At 40.9% G+C, this 19,214-nt stretch overlaps 2 protein-coding genes across 2 annotated transcripts; both read right to left on the bottom strand.

The window, feature by feature from the left end:
* Window positions 1–93: 93 nt before the first annotated feature.
* On the bottom strand, window positions 94–10,860 carry LOC115158152 (UV excision repair protein RAD23 homolog B). The gene is made up of 10 exons (XM_029706768.1): window positions 10,611–10,860; window positions 9,024–9,105; window positions 8,849–8,928; window positions 8,210–8,595; window positions 8,037–8,083; window positions 7,805–7,932; window positions 7,336–7,477; window positions 3,352–3,605; window positions 2,994–3,140; window positions 94–2,865 (listed from the first exon to the last, which is right to left on the bottom strand). The coding sequence occupies exons 1-10, from the start codon at window positions 10,677–10,679 to the stop codon at window positions 2,752–2,754; spliced, it is 1,449 nt and encodes a 482-aa protein (XP_029562628.1). The 5' UTR covers window positions 10,680–10,860; the 3' UTR covers window positions 94–2,751.
* Window positions 10,861–11,503: 643 nt separating this feature from the next.
* Window positions 11,504–16,017, bottom strand: LOC115158153 (calreticulin). Its single transcript, XM_029706769.1, has 9 exons — window positions 15,831–16,017; window positions 14,973–15,074; window positions 14,487–14,690; window positions 14,162–14,256; window positions 13,853–14,062; window positions 13,194–13,307; window positions 12,805–12,948; window positions 12,625–12,717; window positions 11,504–12,475 (listed from the first exon to the last, which is right to left on the bottom strand). The coding sequence occupies exons 1-9, from the start codon at window positions 16,015–16,017 to the stop codon at window positions 12,272–12,274; spliced, it is 1,353 nt and encodes a 450-aa protein (XP_029562629.1). The 3' UTR covers window positions 11,504–12,271.
* Between the last annotated feature and the right edge of the window lie 3,197 nt (window positions 16,018–19,214).

Below are 19,214 nucleotides of genomic sequence, written 5' to 3'. Positions count from 1 at the left end.
GTTCACTGACATGACAGTCTCATTCAATGTGTGGAAATTGTCATATTGTTTCCAGATACAAGGCCTTTTGTAATCAATGACACCATTTTAAAGCTCTGTAAAAGCTATTTATTTGACATAACACTGAAATAATAACCTTAAATAAACCTTCAAGTGGTGCATTTAAGGCTAAAACCCTTTTGCTTTATTGTAGTTTCAAAGAACAAAACAAAAAATACTAAAAGTTAGATGCTGAAATCATCACTCCTGTGGTTCCACAGCATGCCATAGCTCAGCTAGAGCCTCTGTTATAAACTCATGCAATTAACCAACCTTACATATCTCAGAGCATCAGTCTTCACATTAAAGTGCCTCATTTTGCAAAAGCAGAAATCAACTCCATGTACAGTCAGAAACTCTGCTGGGTCAATCTTTCCCATCTACACTCAAGAGAAAAATAAAAAACCAAGGCCAGTTTTGTGGGATGTTTACTTGTTTTCTTTTGGCTTATAGCACTTCCAGAACTTACCTTCACTCAAGCACCTTTTATGAGATGGGTGTTTACTTTTGATAGGCAACATAAATCCTATGGCACTCATCTACGCAAAAACAAATGACATATTGACTAACAATAGACCTTTGAAAGCTGTACATGACTTTGCACAAACAAACAATTACTCTTCAACAAAACGAGACAAACCACGAGGCATGAAAGAGTAATTACATGGATAAAAAACTTGCAGCATGATTTCGTTTGATATAATACATTAAGGATCAGGGGCAATCAAAACACACACAAAAAAGTGTCCAGAGAGAACAGAATCCTGTTATATGCTTAAAGTGATTATAAAATAATATTAGGGACATGGCTCAATTGACTTTCAGCTTCAACTAGCCTTCAACTGTTGAGCAATGATATCGAAAAAAAATAACAACTATGTGGCTAAAACGTCCTTTTGTAAAATCATTTGGTACCTTACAGTGAAAGTACACCGGGGCACATCTGGAACCAAATCCAGTATTACCTCCCATGTCTCATTTTACAGTGTTATAACATTTCAATATGATGACAAATCAATCACAGAACATCCTTCTTTTACAAAGAAATGTTCCCTTTGTAACAGTCAAATAAAGTGACAAAGCAACTCTCCAACATTAATATGACACTTCATTGGCAAAATATCCCAGTTCCCTTTGTCTGAAGAAGACAAACATATTGGAAAAGTTGGACAGTAATGATCAGCTGAGAGAAATAAGAAGCTTTGTGGAGACAAATAATAAAACAACGGAGTGGCTGCGGACTCTGGAACCCTCTTCCCAACAGCTAAAGGTCCCGAAGCTTCTGCATGTGTGTGGAATTCTCTACTTTACGTAGTCTCTGCTCTACTCATAGAGAACAGGCTACTCTCTGCTCTGGTGAACGGGGCTTTATTAATAAAGTTAGATCAATGCTGAATCAATGTCTGCAACATCACATAATGACAGTATTCTACATAACAGAACCGAATATAATAGCATAGTATAACGTTACTGTAAGACAAAAAACACAAACCTAATTTCGTATGAGATTTTAAGATGATTGTGTGAAGGGTTGGATTTTTCTCTCATGTGGCCAAAACACAAGTGTGCGCCACTAGGCATAATATTTGCTTTGATTGAAACTAAGCACCATCTGCTCTAAAATTCAATCACTGTACATATTTCTAAACAACACTGTAAGCTATTTCTAAACAACACTGTACATATTTCTAAACAACAATGTACATATTTCTAAACAACACTGTAAGCTATTTCTAAACAACACTGTGCATATTTCTAAACAACACTGTACATATTTCTAAACAACACTGTAAGCTATTTCTAAACAACACTGTACATATTTCTAAACAACACTGTAAATATTTCTAAACAACACTGTACATATTTCTAAACAACACTGTAAGCTATTTCTAAACAACACTGTACATATTTCTAAACAACACTGTACATATTTCTAAACAACACTGTAAGCTATTTCTAAACAACACTGTAAGCTATTTCTAAACAACACTGTACATATTTCTAAACAACACTGTATAAGAAAATCCAACCATGAAACTGATTGAGATCACAAGGTTGGTATGCAGATGCTGCATGGGCATTTCACCGGTAAAATTTTAAGAATTCACAATTGACAGTGAGAAATGTGAAGGGGGGTTCTGTATTAGAAGAGCAGACTGTGAGTAGAGTAAAGAATCCCACACATGCGCAGAAGCTTCGGGACCTTTAGTAGTCAGAAAGGAGGGTCGAGAAATGTCGGATTAGCAGCCTCGGCCTATAAAACAAACAACACACTTGAGTTCCATGGCCATTTTGTTGGTTATGTCATTTTATCACAGGACACTCAATTATATTTTCCCAGGAGATGAGGCTCACATAACAAATATGAATCAACCAGCTAATGTATGTTTGGGGTTTTATTTGCGAGGGGGTTGAAAAGCAATATATGGTGAGGGCAAGGTGCCACTGTAACTCTATAGATGGACACGGCACAAGGAGCAGTAATAGCAGCAGTGAGAGAGAGAGAGAGAGCCCACGGAGATCTAACACTCAGAATGGAGAAGGCCTAGCTCACAGTAACAACACATCACGTCTTTGTCCAATGAAAAGCATCCTGGAAGACCAGTCACTTTGGGTAACCTTTTCCACTCCTTCCTTCAAAAGCACATTCTGGAGCACTATTACTCATTCTCTAGCCCTCCATTCTTCCCCTTCATGCCAACGCAGGCACGTTCACTCGTCATCAAATGTTTGTTGGAGCAGAAAATTGGCAGCTAGATTCTCGTTCTTCTCACATGCAAAATATGCTTGAATGACAAGTCCCTCTGGAAATCCCAAGGCTTTTAACTGTAATGAAAACACATTGGCAACAGTCAGCTCAGAAACACATAACCAATAACACACAGGGAGCTTACCAATAGATAACGTAATATGTAATGAGTTAAATCATAATTAGTAACCATAAATACCCCTACCCTCTCGATGGCCTCCTTCTCTTGTGGGGTGACCTGGATGTAGTTAGTCTGTGGCGCCCCCTGGGCCTCTGCTCCCTCCTCTACCATCTCTCCTCCTTGAGGCTCGTTCAGCATCTGCACAAACCTCTCCTGGTGCTGGGTAATTTGCTGCAAAGAAAGAACGTCTCCCTACTAACCCTTACGAATACAAATAGGATTTCCTTTTTAGTAGGCTAAAACAAAACGGAATCTAAACGACAGAATATCCCCAGCCTTCCATCAGTCCAGCTTGTGTCTGGAAAGCCAAGCTGATAAGCATGGCTACGTGGATAGAGAGAGACAGTATGCAGACACTGGGATGTCCGGTCTCCCCACTAACCTGCAGCAACTGGGGGTTATCTCTGCCCAGCTGCTGGAGCAGGGCAGGAAGAAGAGCTGGGTTCTGCTGGATGATCTGTCTCATCTGCTGGAATTGTGGCTGGTTCCTCAGGAACTCGAGAGGGTTCCCACCCCCAGTACCGCCACCAGTAAGCCCACCAGTAAGCCCCCCAGTTAGCCCACCAGTTAGCCCACCAGTTAGCCCACCAGTCAGCCCACCAGACGAGGGGGGCTGCTGGGTTGAAGACACTGCGCCTGTTGCAAAACAAGAATGGGCACAAAGTTCAAAAACTTCTATGAAACAGAGTACTGAGCTGACAGCAGGGGCTGGCCTGCCCATTAGGAAGGATTAGGCGGCCACCTAGGGTGGCAGATTGACGAGTGCTGCATTTTCCAAACTAAACTGACCAAGACACACCTCCAACACATAACACCAGACATAATTCTGCCTAAAAACTATGAAAACGTATATATGGTGCCTTCAGAAAGTATTCATACCCCTTGACTTATTTCCCCCAAAATTGCGTTATAGCCTGAATTCAAAATGGAGTACTTTTTGTTCTACCCATCTATGCATAATACCCCACAATGACAAAGTAAAAACATATTTTTTGACATTTTTGCAAATGCATCGAAAATGAAATAGAAAATAGAGACTTTACATAAGTATTCACACCCCTGAGTCAATACGTTGTAGAATTACCTTTGGCAGCGATTACAACTGTGAGTTTTTCTAGGTAAGTCTCTAAGCGCTTTCCACACCTAGATTGTAAAACATTTGCCCATTATTATTTTCAAAATTCTTCAAGCTCTGTCAAATTTGTTGTTGATCATTGATCATAATTTATACCCATCTACCTAAAGGTGCCCTTTGCAAGGCATTGGAAAACCTCCCTGGTCTTTGTGGTTGAATCTGTGTTTGAAATTCGATTGAGAGACCTTAAAGATAATGTGTGGGCTACAAAGATGAGGTAGTCATTCAAAAATCATGTTAAACACTATTATCGCACACAGAGTGAATCCATCCAACTTATTATGTGACTTGTTAAGCAAATTTTTACTTCTGAACTTATTTAGGCTTGCCATAACAAAGGGGATGAATACTTATTGACTCAATCCATTTCAACTTTTCATTTGTAATTAATTAGTAAACATTCATTTTTTTTCTACCCCTTTTTCTCCCCAATTTCGTGGTATCCAATTGGTAGTTACAGTCCTGTCTCATCGCTGCAACTCCCGTATGGACTCGGGAGAGGCAAAGGTCGAAAGCCGTGCGTCCTCCGAAACACAACCCAACCAAGCCGGCCTGCTTCTTGACACAATGTCCACTTAACCCAGAAGCCAGCCGCACCGATGTGTCGGAGGAAACACCGTACACCTGGCGACTGTGTCAGCGTGCACTGCACCCGGCCCAGCACAGGTGTCATTAGACTGGACTAACAGTGAAATGCTTACTTGTAGCCTACAAACTGGAGACCATATTTATGAAAATGTTATGGGACAGACCTTTTATTTTTACATCACGCACATCTCTGATCAAATAGTCTAAATGTTGCCCTATCAAATAAAAAACGTGTTTTGATTTGAATATTACTTTGCATGGTAGCCCTTTCCTGCAGTCAACGACCAAAAGTGCCCTCTTTGGTCTCATGGGTGGAATATTATTCATATTTTTCATAATTTTATAATTAATAAATAATTATTGTTTTTTACGACAAAATGTTTGTTATATTTCAGTCTTCTGTGATTTATATGAAGTCTAATATTGGGATGCGAACTCAAATGTAATACATTTCAACTCTATATCTGACATGGTACAGGTGTCTTCTTTTCTTAACCTCTCTGGGGCATGTGGGACGAACTCGTCCCACCTACGTAACAGCCACTGAAATCCAGTGGCGCGATTTTTGAATCGTTAGAAATGCTATAACTTCAATTTCTCAAACATATGACTATTTCACAGCTATTTAAAGACAAGAATCTCGTTAATCTAACCCCACTGTCCGATTTCAAAAAGGCTTTACAACGAAAGCAAAACATTAGATTATGTCAGCAGAGTACCCAGCCAGAAAAAATCAGACACCCATTTTTCAAGCTAGCATATCATGTCACATAAACCCAAACCACAGCTAAATGCAGCACTAACCTTTTATAATCTTCATCAGATGACACACCTAGGACATTGTGTTATACAATACATGCATGTCTGTTCAATCAAGTTCATATTTATATCAAAAACCAGCTTTTTACATTAGCATGTGACGTTCAGAAAAAGCATAACCACCGCAAACTTCCGGTGAATTTACTAACAGTTTGCTAAATTACTCACGATAAACGTTCACAAAAAGCATAACAATTATTTTAAGAATTATAGATACATTACCCCTCTATGCACTCGATATGTCCGATTTTAAAATAGCTTTTCGGATGAAGCACATTTTGCAATAATCTAAGTACATAGCCCGGCATTACAGGGCTAGCTATTTAGACACCCACCCAGGTCAGCCTCCACCAAAATCACATTTCCTATAAGAAAAATGTTCTTACCTTGCTTGTTCTTCATCAGAATACACTGCCAGGACTTCTACTTCAATAACAAATGTTGGTTTGGTCCCAAATAATCCATCGTTATATCCAAACAGCGACGTTTTGTTCGTGAGTTCTAGAATGCTTCTTCGCGGTGTCGCGCATGGCGCATTGGCGTGTCAAAAATGTCTAAATATTCCATTACCGTACTTCGAAGCATGTCAACCGATGTTTAAAACCAATTTTTATGCCATTTATGTCGTAGAGAAGTGTTAATATTCCGACCGGGAGTATGCATTGAGCCTAAACAGCCGAATAAAATTTCTCCTCAGAAGCGACTCATGCACGCGCATCATTGAAAGGTCCTCCGAGCATCCACTTACAAAAGGCGATAATATATTTCAACCTGAGGTTCCCTCGTAAACCTTCAGTTATTTCGCGGGCTCTGAGAGCCTATTGGAGCCCTGGGAATTGTCACGTTACAGCTAAGATCCTTACTTTTCAATAAAAAGAGGTAAGACGCACGACTCCTTGTCAGACAGGGTACTTCCTGCTTGAAACCTTGTCAGGTTTTTGCCTGCCATAGGAGTTCTGTTATACTCACAGACACCATTCAAACAGTTTTAGAAAATTCAGAGTGTTTTCTATCCAAACCTGAACAATAATATGCATATTCTAGCTTCTGAGTTGGTGTAGGAGGCAGTTAAAAATGGGAACATATTTTTTCCAAAATTCTCAATACTGCCCCCTACCCCAAACAGGTTTTAAGCCCATAACCATGTGTGTGAGGTGTATACTTTAGTTTCAAAGTAGATTTGTTTAAGACTACCAAGAAACACTCTGTGTGACCCTGATTTAGCCCACTGCACTAAAAGGTTAACAAACACCACATCCTAAAAACAGATCAGGTTAAAATAAAATGTACAATATGGAATAAAATTAAGTTATTCACGACTGCTGTCCGAGAGTTTCACTCCGTGGGCTAAATTGTAACGAATCAGTCATTTCAATTGTAGGCCTATTCGTCTGATCATAGCGAAGAAAATACTTCTGCGTTTCCCGCTGTGTAAACACATTGATTCTGATTGCAAATAGGTGCAAAATAACTCCTGATAAATTTGGGTAGATGATATGCAGATCTTAAATAGACAAAATTATTGGTTTTAATTAAGCCTTGATTAGGAATCAGGACTAGGCTAAATAAAGTAAATGCAACTGCCTGTTTTACAAACTGTACGACATGGATTGGCTTTCATAAAATTGCATTGCGGGCCGACACCGTAGGCTACACTATTCTAGTTTTGCGGGGAAAGGAGGGCGTCAACTTTTTTGTATCGCCTAAGGCGGCAGAACAGCCAGGACCGGGCCTGGCAGTGTGTGTCCAGAGAAATGATTGGTTGGTATGAGAGCAACATAGGCCTGGTAAAAGAACAACAGAAGAGGGGGGGGGGGGTCTCACTGGTGGCTGCTGGTGGGGGCTGGGCTATATCTGTGGCTGGAGCAGAGGCTGGGGCAGGAACTGGGGCAGTGGGATTGAGGTTGGCCGGAGCTGTGGGTTGGAGCGCTTCCACTGGTGGAAGGTCAGCCTCGGACGGAATCCCCTGGAGGATGTGGAGAGAAGAATTTATGATCCCTCAGGAAAATGAAATAATACTAATGAAGTGCATTTATATTGCTCTTTTGCAAGTGATCAAAGAGCTTCTCATTGTAAGGGACATAGATGGATAAACACACCGTGAACTGTGTACAGCTTTGGGACTGAAAATCCTTTTGTATTATGTGTGCATTCTGCTGTCAGATTGTCAGTAGAGTCTGGCACTGAGTTTTCAGATGGAAAAGAATGTGATGTAAAGTTAGAATTGTCTCCACTGCTTCCAGGTAATAATACACTAATTTACCATGAAATCACTGATAGGAGAGAAATTCACCATTAGCAGGTACTCCACGGCTCTGTCTGGGTTGTTGTAACTGGCTCGCAGCGCTGCAATAACCTGTTCCCTTTCATATCCCATAGACATGATTTCAGACACCAGATTCTCATACGCTTGTCCTGTCACTGGGCTCGCAGCGAGAGAGGGGAATAAGATACAGGGTCACAAATCAACGGGAAGACGAAGAACGATATTGTGATGTGAAAGATTAGACTAGACTCTTCATTACCCAGTATTGATGCTGCTTCTTCCAAGAGGCTTAAGTCATCAACAAGGCTGTTGAGAGAAAAAGCATTGATTAAAACAGATCCCATTTATATATAAAAAAAGCATTGATTAAAACAGACATTTATTAACAAAAAATATGGTAGCCATCTAAAATATGTTATCATATGTCAATACCTAGAGGAGGAGAGGGCTGGCGCTGTGGCGAGGGGCAGTTCGGCGTGCTCCCCGTGAGGCTTGTCCTCTGAGGGTGAGACAGGGACGGGGCATGCTGCTGCGGCAGGTGCTGCACTGGCCCCCAGAGCTTCAGGGGGAATAGAAGCAGGGGCTGGTGCAGGGGATGGGGGTGTGGAGGGCTCCACAGATTTTGTGGGGTTTGAGGCAGGGGCGGGTGTGGGTGTAGGGGAGAGGTTTGAAATCTCCATGGGGGCAGGAGAGGTAGAACAGGTAATGTCTGACAGGGACAGCCCAGAAACAACAGGAGGTGCAGGGGAGGGAGCAGGGCTAGAGGCTGGGGCTGGGGTTGCCTGAGGAGAAATCTGTGGAGGAGCTGGAGGTTTGGGCTGTAGGGAGACAACAAAAAGGACTGCCCAGAGATGACCACAGTGACTACAAACAACTATCTCATCTTTAGATAATACAAATGATAAACTCCTGCTTTTACTATCATTAACGCTGTAATGACAGTATTATTATCACATTAATGGCTGTCTTGTTTGTCCTTTATTAAAGTTTACTATAAAGGAATCATTTCCATATTATCCTCACATATGAATGGTTACCAAACAATTCATTCAAACAGTGTTGAAATCTTACCTTTGTAACCATGACCACCACAAAGTTTTTCTCATCAATTTTGTAGTCTTTTAAAGGTATGTCATCATTCAAGATTTTGCCTATAATAACCCAACAAGAAGAACCTGTTAAATTAAATACATAGGCTACAACATTCCAGATGACAACGCAGTTAGAGATAAGATGCCTCGCTTACCTGAATAAATGAGCTTTTGCCCTGCAGCTGGATAGCCGACCTTCCCTTTCTCAACCTCAATCTTCTCCTTCAGGGCTTTTACCTGCCAATAACAGAATGACATAATGACACACTGTTAAACAGGACTAGAGATAGAGCCCATTTACTTGTATCTCTATGGGCAGGACATTCTGATCATCTCCACTGAACCTAACATGGTGACACATGATATGTCTCATCTCAGTCATAAAGCAGAGGATTATGGGATTTGGAGTGAAAAACTGTCATTCACGTTCAGTCATTACTTCACCTTGTTGTGAGTGCTTCGAGGAAGTATACAGATACATTCTTAGACAGATGCATTTCAATCGATCTACATTCCCTTATGTGATACACCATTAATGTATTTTTAAAGTTGACATGCACTACACACATTAATGATACAGTAATAAACGTTCCCGTTTTAAAACGGAGCTGTAGAGTTGCTAACCACAGTGTTGTTGCCAGTAATGTATTCTACCTGTCAGTCAATCAGCGCTAAAGGCCTAGAGAAAGAGTTTATAACACAGATACCATAGCTTGTGCACAGCCATACTTAAGGCCTTTAGTGGGCACTTTCAGTACTACTATTTACATCTAAAGGTTACACTAAAGCAATCCTGATCCCGTGGATCCTCGGGGTATGCAGGCTTTTGTTCAAGACCTGTGCTACTGCTAACACACCCGATTAAACAAATCCGGGTCTTGCTAATCAGGTGTATGTAGCTACACCTTTTTACCAGGTGAGTTGACAGGGAAAGCATTGTCATTGACAGCAGTGCTATAGTAGAACGCAACTCTTAAGGTAGAACCCTAGAGGTTACTGCTAGGTGAGGTGTTCTGGTAGTTGCATTCTAAACGGGAAACATCGCCTGTAAATTAAGCCAAGCATATAGAGCAGATGAATATGCAAAGCAGACTATGTGCTGACACTAGAAAAGTATTGAAAACAACAATCAGTCATAATATTGTGTAGTTATCATTTTTTTAAATAAATTGTAATAATCGATAGCCCGCTAATTGGGTATGGCGTTATTTCTATAGAGAAAATGAATAGTTGTAATGTAGATGATATCAAATGCATATTTGTATTCATTATTACTATCATTATTATTCTAATATTATTAGTCTACTCATTTACTGTTATTGCCAGAGGTGGGTAATTTAACAGCCTCAATTATACAAAACATTAATTCGATATAGGCCTAAAGTGTATAAACAAATACACACCTTTGTCATAACAAATGTACAGAACGCCCCCCTCCACCCGATTCCTACAGTCCAGAATTAGGGGTACACGAGTGCGCCTCCGAGGTACCTATACCAGGCTCGTGAAATCTTGCATCGTCATTCATGAGCATACAGCCAAGTAATCTCTCAAACGCAACGAAAATCGCGATTTGACACCAACACCAAACAGTTACAATGTGACATGAACAACGAAAACATGATCTAAAACAGCACCCCCCTCTCCTGATTAGATCGCATTGGCCAAGGCCCTGGTTGCTCCTAGCCCCTGTCCCCCGGCCTCAAGCGTATTTACCGGAGTCACTAACTTCCACTACTCACCGTTAGTTCTGGATCTATTTCGATGTTAAACGTTTGCTGCTGAAGCGTCTTCAACGTTATGGACAACATCTTCAAGACGATTCCTGATAATTGCCAAGTGCTTCTGTAACCGTGTTCACACCCGTTTCTGTACTGTTGCTTTTTCCACAGTAGCCTACCTAGTTCTGTGACTCAGCTATCTCGCTGTATTGGTTGTGTTGTAGTGTAGTCAGACGCCATCTACTTGCGACCTGAGACAAGACATACTGCTAGGGGGTATACTGTACCTCGTGGATCTAAATAACCACCCATCGATGGCACGTGCCTGTGATGGTTTACCCAATATCAAATGCCGTCTAGTCCCACCTCTTAAAACAAAGTGACTTAGTCAATTATTTTGGGGGATTTAAAAGAGCATTTAAAACATGACTGACAGAGAAATATTCATTCATTAAAGTATCAGTCAGGGAATTGTAAACTTAGAATGGAAACAAAGAGTTTTTATATATATATATATATATATATATATATATATATATATATATATATATATATATATATGTTGAGTAATGTCAAAATTGCATGCATTTAAGTATCCGTGTATGGATTGTCCCAGAATACAGTTTAGGCGAAACGGCCGTGTCCTCAGGATGGGAAAACACACTCAAGCATGGTCAAGAGTGTCTCTACTCATTTAAAGGTTTTGCTACTGTGTCAACTCTACTTGCCTTAGTAGTATCTCGGCCTTCAGGCAAATGTCCAGATCAGCATCACAAGACACATTTAGAGATATCCACTTTGATACTGTTGACAGCGTGTCTACAGTAGGTCTTCAACCCCATTTTAGAAATGCTAAGACCAACCCATATCACAAAATCAGAAGCAATCTAACTTTTCTAGAAATACTTACAGTGTTGTTGAAAGAAAAAGCTTCATTTATTTACTGAAACTCAAAGACAGTGTGCCATGGGGACAGTCGCATGTTTTGAGAAACAAACAAAAAAAGACTGAGTCACAGTTTAGATCCTTAAGTCTCATACAGTCATCTCTGCAGCTGCCATACAACTAAAGCAAGGCCTGCGGGCCAACACGTACAACACAGAGCATGGTGGACATACAGAGGATGATCGTGGGAATAAATTAAACAGATGTTAATAATGTATAGTACAGTACTGCATACAACTGTATAAAAATAAATCATTTAGAAAAAAAGTAAAGAAAGGACAACTGATATGCCCCTGATTTGTTTCCCAACATAGACAACATCTGGTAAGATTGATGACAAATATGGGGAAATAATCATTTTCTTTGACACTGAAGGGATGAACTGATGGTAGCTGATGATAAAAGCAAGGGAGCCGGTGGCAGCAGCACCTAGAGCAACTGTAGGACACATGGACATGATAGACCACATTCTGAACAAAGGGGAAAATATCTTAAATTAAACTGACAGAAACTAAAAACTTAAACCCAGTTCTTCAACCCTAAACTCTTTCAAAAAAAAAAAGTGAACCTCTAAAAAAGGCAAACATTGCCTGCCCCTTTCCCACCCCTACACCTGAAAAATAGGTTTCCACAGGAGTGCCAAGTCCATAGGGTATTACTCAATGTGATGATGCACAGCAGTCACTCCATCGGCGAGGAGATTGGGCAGGACAGACACGTTCTCTATCCGGTTTCATTTACAACTCGTCCTTGTCCTGCTTGGGATCTTCCCCTTCCTCCTCTTCCGTTGGGCTGTCATCGTCCTCCTCCTCTGGCTCATCCTCATCTTCGTCTTCATCCCCCTCATCATCAGCAGTGTCCTTCTTGCTCTTCTCCTCCTCTTCTTCTCTCGCTTTCCTCTCCTCCTCCTCCTGTGCATCCTTCATTTTCTTTTCTGGTTCCTGTTTTGCGAAGAAGGAAAATGGGTCATTGAGAGAGAGTGCTGTGGGACTGGTGTATTTCTGTCTTACATTTGAAAATGAATATCAAACTGAACTCATACTAACTTGTGAAAAACAGAAACATATTATGAAAATAAAAAAAATCCTACCTTTGTAGCTCCCCATGTCTCGTTTCCAAACTCCTCAGCCTCTTTTATATCATCACCGATCAGGAAGTTGTCAAAGATGGTGCCAGACTTCACCTATAAAGAGACAAACAACTTTAACGTCAAGCCCATAATTACCCTTCACCAACAACATTCACATTCATTGTCTGAAGTCTAACATACCTGCCACAGGTCCAGACCCAATACTCCAATGTTGTCAAACTTGTAGATGGAGGCATCGGCTGTGTACTCAGGGTTATCGATCTCAGGGTGCACCCAGGCACCTTTGTACTCAGGGTTGTCAATCTGCTTTGCCTTCCACTCTCCCTGGAAAGATAAGGCCAGATATAAGACTACCTGTGGTGCACTAGCTGTATAATGCAGATTTAAATCATGGAAGGAAAACACTATGATAACTTATTCATAAGAATTAAACTATTTATAAGTATATGCTATGCATACATGAGTATTCTAGAACGTATTAACATAACAGGTTTAATAAGCATTTATAACTTTATTCATGAAAGTTATATTTAAATGTTATCAGCAACTGGTACAAACTCAGTGTGTACCTGGTACTCCGGGTTGGGGATCATAGGAGGCTCCCACTCGCCATCCATGTCCACATCCCAGTCATCAGGGATCTTAGCATCAGGGTCAGGGATGTTCTCGGGCTTCTCCCAGTCCTAGAGAGAAAGTTCAATATTAGTTAGAACTTGGTCAGTGGTAGAACTAAACAATGTGCTTTGGACAAAAGAGATCACTCCTGAAACTAAACCAGGACCAAATAAAACTCATGCTCATTGGCCTTAGTCCATTTACTGTTAAATGCAGGAAGACCATTTGTTAAACACAATGGGTCCATACTGTGGCAAAATCAAAAGTGATACCTATCAACTAGTTATAGGCTGTGCTGATTCCATTTTGTGGCCTTTATGTAAGAGTAACTAGCCTTGGGGAAACTTTGGCATCATCTGTCCATTTTACGAAGTGGATTGATGGAACTGTGTTTTCTGACTAGATGCACTGGGCTGAATAGCGAAACAGTACTGCCTGGACACCAATGAAAACAAGTACCCCACCTCTTCATTACTTTGTCATTCCCAATAGCAGTACCTCTCCTTAGATGTTACTGTGGACTTTGCATAACATTTCTCAAACCTGATTGTGATAGGACTTATATCCATGCTGGTTTATGTTTGATCAAATCTCTTCATTCAAAGACGCTCACCTCTGGCTTGGTGTCGGTAGGGTCGTCGATTTTGGCCCTGTCGTCCCAGTCCTCTGGCTTCTTGGCCTCAGGGTCCTTGACAGTCTTTGGGGGCAAAATGTCCCAGTCATCCTCCAGAGTGCCTGACTCCACCTTCTCATTGTTGATCTTCACCTCGTATGTCTGGTCCGGGTTCAGGATCAGAGTGTACAGATGAGTCAGCTCGTCATCCTGAAAAGACAAAGGGGAGAGCAGCAGAGGTTAGAGGTAAGGCCTGGCAGGTAATATGCAGTAAAGGAATGCAATGCTGAGGGATTTAAAATGGCACACCTTGCATTTGATTTCTTTCTTGATGAGGTGGTTCTTGCCTTTGTAGTTGAAGATGACATGAACCTTCTTGGTGCTGTAGCCACAGATGTCAGGCCCTGTGGGACGGATGGGTAAAGAACTTAATCTATTGATTGCTAGGTCAATAAAATACAGAATCTACCAGTAAAATTCAGGCATTTCTAAAAATGTCTCACTGAATGAATGTCTCTGCTAAATGACTAAAATGTAAATGACCGAGGGTCACGAAAATAACAGAGAGGGATTCATCTCTGACTTAAAGTCACTCCTCAGTCAGAAAAACTAGTGGTGCTCTGCACACACTCACCAAACATGATGTAATACTGCGAGTCCCCGTGCATAGCTGCCTGGTCTAGGTCTGCTGGGAAGATTTTGACATATCCGCCCCCACAGTCAATCTTCTGCTCGTGTTTGACAGTGAACTGGACCACCAGGGACTTTCCCTCGTTGCTGAAGGGTTCAAAGCGACTGGAGACAGCATAGAAACGGGCATCCTGGCTGGTCTGGAGACCTGCGAGACAGGTAAGACACATTAGCATCAGTAGGTTTAATTGAACCCAGGTATAGGAAGTGAGTGATGCATAGTGATACTGTACTGTGTGTCATGTGGGTTACATTTTGATTAGGGTTGAGACTAGAGAATACATTTTACATTTAGAACAATCCACAATCTAAGGAGCCATTTGCAACCATTTGGCATATGCAAACTCAGACTTAGTGAAGGATCTGGAAAAATCTCCATATTGAAACATCTTGCCGTGATCAAACTACAATATATTCCCATTCAGCTCACCTTTATCGGCCTCAGCGTCACCATAAAACTTCCCAGCAGTCAGTTTCCACTCGCCATAGTCTGACTTGTGCTCTGATACAAGCCACCGACTCTTCCATGCATCTGAAAACAACATTTACAATCTGATTAGTCAAGATCTAGGGAAGTCTCTCGAGTGGCGCAGCAGTCTAAGGCACTGCATCTCAGTGCTACAGGAGTCACTACAGGCCCTGGTTCGTTCCCGGGCTGTACCACAACTGGTCGTGATCGGGAGTCCCATAGGGTGGCGCACAATTGGCCCAGCATCGTCCGGGTTAGGGGAGGGTTTGGCCAGGGTAGGCCGTCATTGTAAATAACAATTGTTTTTTAACTGACTTGCCTAGTTAAATAAAGATCACATGATTGAATAAATACTGCAGGCTGTCAAAGTAGCCAAGTGAAAGAACTTCTTATGATCAGATCAGTGTACTGCTGAATCATATACTTTGAGAAGAAAAACACAAATTTGTTTCCCTTTGATACTATTACAAAATGTGTTTTTCTAAATAAAAAAAGGTGTGTGTCTTCTACACAGTGATCAGTGTAAAAAGGCTGACCATAATGATATTTTATGATATCCATTCCCTTTAAAGATGCCCTGGCGAACAGGGTGTACAGCTCATGTTCCACATTACTGAAAAGTTGTTTCAACAATAAAAATGACATAATGGAGTCCATAGCCTGGATATTGACTATTCCACACATAAAGAACATAGATGGTTGATTAAAATATCAAATTGCTCTAGAAAAGAGGTACGGTATGGGCCCTTGATCCCCAAACCATTATCTATCATATAGAAACATTTTAAGAATGATCAGAAAAGCAAAAGGCACATTTACCTCCATCCTGAAATTGTTCCTTGAAGTATACAGTAGCGTCAATGGTGACAGCTACCGATGCAAAAACTGCTAATATTGCCACTGCGACCCTCATGCTTTCACCGTCCCGCTGTACAGGTAAACTGTGTGTGTTGCTTTTCACTGAAAGTCGGTTATAAACGCTGAAGGAAACAGGTAATATGATCATTTCTAACTCCCTATTCCTGCACAGATGGCCGTGGCTCATTGGACGAGATCTTGTCCAATGAAATGAGACCACGATTTATCTTTCGGAAGTGCTCGGATTACACATCGGCTCGAGGCCGAAGTAGTCGCTCACCACCGGTCTGGCGTCAAATTGCCCAATCCCAAATTTTAACCTATAACCGCTGACCCTGGACGAGCGGTTATTGGCAAATTCTAAAACTCCTCCACATCGAAGAGCGGGACATATTTGAAATCATTTCTCTGAATTTGCGAGGAGCAATGATAGTGGACAGAAAATATTGTTTTATGTTGTGGAAATTTGTAAGATTGTGTATGAACATTAATTTATTTTGGGAACCAAGTGTGATTATTCAAATGTGAATTATGTCCAAATGTTTCCCTAAAATCCTAATAAAATACAACTTTCCACACCGCAATAAAGTAAATTGAACGTCATACACCCTTGCTCAAGGTTGACACACACACCACGAAATAATGTAACACAATAAAGGCTGTCTTGGTCACTAACCATAAAACTCTCATGACTTCATAGGGATAATGTCAGTTGCATCCTCCTCGTGTCCGCTCTCCTCGCCTCCTTCTTAAACCCATTGGATGAGAAAGTCAGAGGTCCCGCCCCTCTAACCTTCTCCTCTAATGGGTTTTGAGGAGGCGAGGTGAACGGACGCACGCAAACTGCCTTTTCTCAAAGAAGACGTTTTCCATGCAGGTTTCCGTAGAATGTGCCGACGCGTACAGATTATCCATTATTTTCACCAGATACTCTAGGGGCCGCTCTAACAATGAAAATAAATGTATTAACAAATGGAAGGCAGTCGGGAGGAGGCAAGATCAGGTGGGACAATTCCAGCCAAGGAGAGTGAAGATAGGCGTATAAACAACAGCCACAAAGTCAAAATTGGCTAGGCCTATCGTAAAAATGAATGAAAACAAAAATTCGTTTTGGTTAGGCATAAGTTTAGCACTGTGGTTAAGGTTAGGTTTAAAATCACATTTTAAGAAGAGAAACGATAGAAATAGGCGGGTTAATGACTTTATGGCTGTGGTAACTAGTGACGACCAGGCCCAACTCCGATATAAAGTGTTATTTCTCAAAGTTGCCTGGATGTCATGTGTCCTACTTATATCAGTGCACTCGTAACAACCTAATCATTGCGAAACTTATATTCGATCAAATAAACCACACTTAGGAAATAATTACATTCCATGTTTTATTAACCAAATTCGACACTCTTTGACCTCCATACAAAAAACGCCACCTACTGGAGAAGACAGATTTTGGGCCCAATTATCCCTCTGGTAAACCACGACTCGTCCCATGGGTATGAGGGTCGCTGTTTACTGTGAAGTTGGACACAGTGTAATTGCTACAAGGTTAATCTCAAAACGGATACATCTAATCAGGTGGATACATTGTAACTAAGCAATTGTGTACGTGTTGTAGTCTACGTGACCCAGTGTACTGTACATTTAGGCGTCTTAGTAGGCTAAGTAGCTAATTTACTAGATTTTCTTTAACTGCCACGAGAGGCATAGCTTTGCTGTTTCCAAAATTCTCGATTCATGCATTTATTATATGATCAAAACGACGAACAACAACTAAAATTATAAGCAGACAAAATGTATTATTGAATAGTTAGCTAGTTGAACCAGCTAACATACACTTTACGTATATACAGTTGAAGTCGGAAGTTTATATACACCTTAGCCAAATACATTTAAACTCAGTTTTTCACAATTCCTGACATTTAATCCTAGTAACAATTCCCTGTTTTAGATAAGTAAGTATCACCACTTTACTTTAAGAATGTGAAATGTCAGAATAATAGTAGAGAGAATGATTTATTTCAGCTTTTATTTCTTTCATCACATTCCCAGTGGGTCAGAAGTTTACATACACTCAATTAGTATTTGGTAGCATTGCCTTTAAATTGTTTAACTTGGGTCAAACGTTTTGGGTTGCCTTCCACAAGCTTCCCACAATAATTTGGGTGAATTTTAGCCCATTCCTCCTGACAGAGCTGGTGTAACTGAGTCAGGTTTGTAGGCCTCCTTTCTCGTATACACTTTTTCAGTTCTGCCCACAAATGTTCTATAGGATTGAGGTCAAGGCTTTGTGATGGCCTCTCCAATACCTTGATTTTGTTGTCCTTAAGCCATTTTACCACAACTTTGGAAGTATGCTTGGGGTCATTGTCCATTTGGAAGACCCATTTGCGATCAAGCTTTAACTTCCTGACTGATGTCTTGAGATGTTGCTTAAATATATCCACATAATTTTCCTACCTCATGATGGCATCTATTTTATGAAGTGCACCAGTCCCTCCTGCAGCAAAGCACCCCCACAACATGATGCTGCCACCCCCGTTCTTCACGGTTGGGATGGTATTCTTCGGCTTGCAAGCATCCCCCTTTTTCCTCCTAACATAACAATGGTCATTATGGCCAAACAGTTCTATTTTTGTTTCATCAGACCAGAGGACATGTCTCCAAAAAGTAGGTTCTTTGTCCCCATGTGCAGTTGCAAACCGTAGTCTGGCATTTTTATGGCCGTTTTAGAGCAGTGGCTTCTTCCTTGCTGAGCGGCCTTTCAGGTTATGTCGATATAGGACTCGTTTTACTGTGGATATAGATACTTTTGTACCGGTTTCCTCCAGCATCTTCGCAAGGTCCTTTGCTGTTGTTCTGGGATTGATTTGCACTTTTTGCACCAAAGTACGTTCATCTCTAGGAGACAGAATGCGTCTCCTTCCTGAGTGGTGTGACGGCTGCGTGGTCCCATGGTGTTTATACTTGCGTACTATTGTTTGTACAGATGAATGTGGTACCTTCAGGAGTTTGGAAATTGTTCCTAAGGATGAACCAGACTTGTGGAGGTCTACAATTTTTTTAAGAGGTCTTGGCTGATTTCTTTTGATTTTCTCATGATGTCAAGCAAAGAGTTTGAAGGTTGGCCTTGAAATACATCTACAGGTACACCTCCAATTGACTCAAACTATGTTAATTAGGCTATCAGAAGCTTCTAAAGCCATGACATAATTTTCTGGAATTTTCCAAGCTGTTTAAAGACACAGTCAACTTAGTGTATGTAAACTTCTTACCCACTGGAATTGTGATACAGTGAATTATAAGGGAAATAATCTGTAAACAATTGTTGGAAAAATTACTTGTGTCATG

The sequence above is a fragment of the Salmo trutta genome, chromosome 22 (genome assembly GCF_901001165.1).
Source record: "Salmo trutta chromosome 22, fSalTru1.1, whole genome shotgun sequence".
In the NCBI taxonomy this organism is placed as follows: domain Eukaryota; kingdom Metazoa; phylum Chordata; class Actinopteri; order Salmoniformes; family Salmonidae; genus Salmo; species Salmo trutta.
Note: the sequence above shows the minus strand (reverse complement) of the source record. Positions and strands in the feature narration are given on the sequence as shown.

Excerpts from the sequence above, each read along its gene's own strand:
- LOC115158153 (XM_029706769.1), bottom strand. The coding sequence starts at position 16,017 with ATGATCATATTACCTGTTTCCTTCAGCGTTTATAACCGACTTTCAGTG. Across the intron at positions 15,075-15,830 it reads GGAACAATTTCAGGATGGAG|ATGCATGGAAGAGTCGGTGG; the intron begins GTAAATGTGCCT and ends TGTTGTTTTCAG. Across the intron at positions 14,257-14,486 it reads GCAGTATTACATCATGTTTG|GGCCTGACATCTGTGGCTAC; the intron begins GTGAGTGTGTGC and ends TCCGTCCCACAG.
- LOC115158152 (XM_029706768.1), bottom strand. The coding sequence starts at position 10,679 with ATGTTGTCCATAACGTTGAAGACGCTTCAGCAGCAAACGTTTAACATC. Across the intron at positions 8,596-8,848 it reads TGGTGGTCATGGTTACAAAG|CCCAAACCTCCAGCTCCTCC; the intron begins GTAAGATTTCAA and ends GTCTCCCTACAG. Across the intron at positions 3,606-7,335 it reads GCCCCCACCAGCAGCCACCA|GCGCAGTGTCTTCAACCCAG; the intron begins GTGAGACCCCCC and ends GTTTTGCAACAG.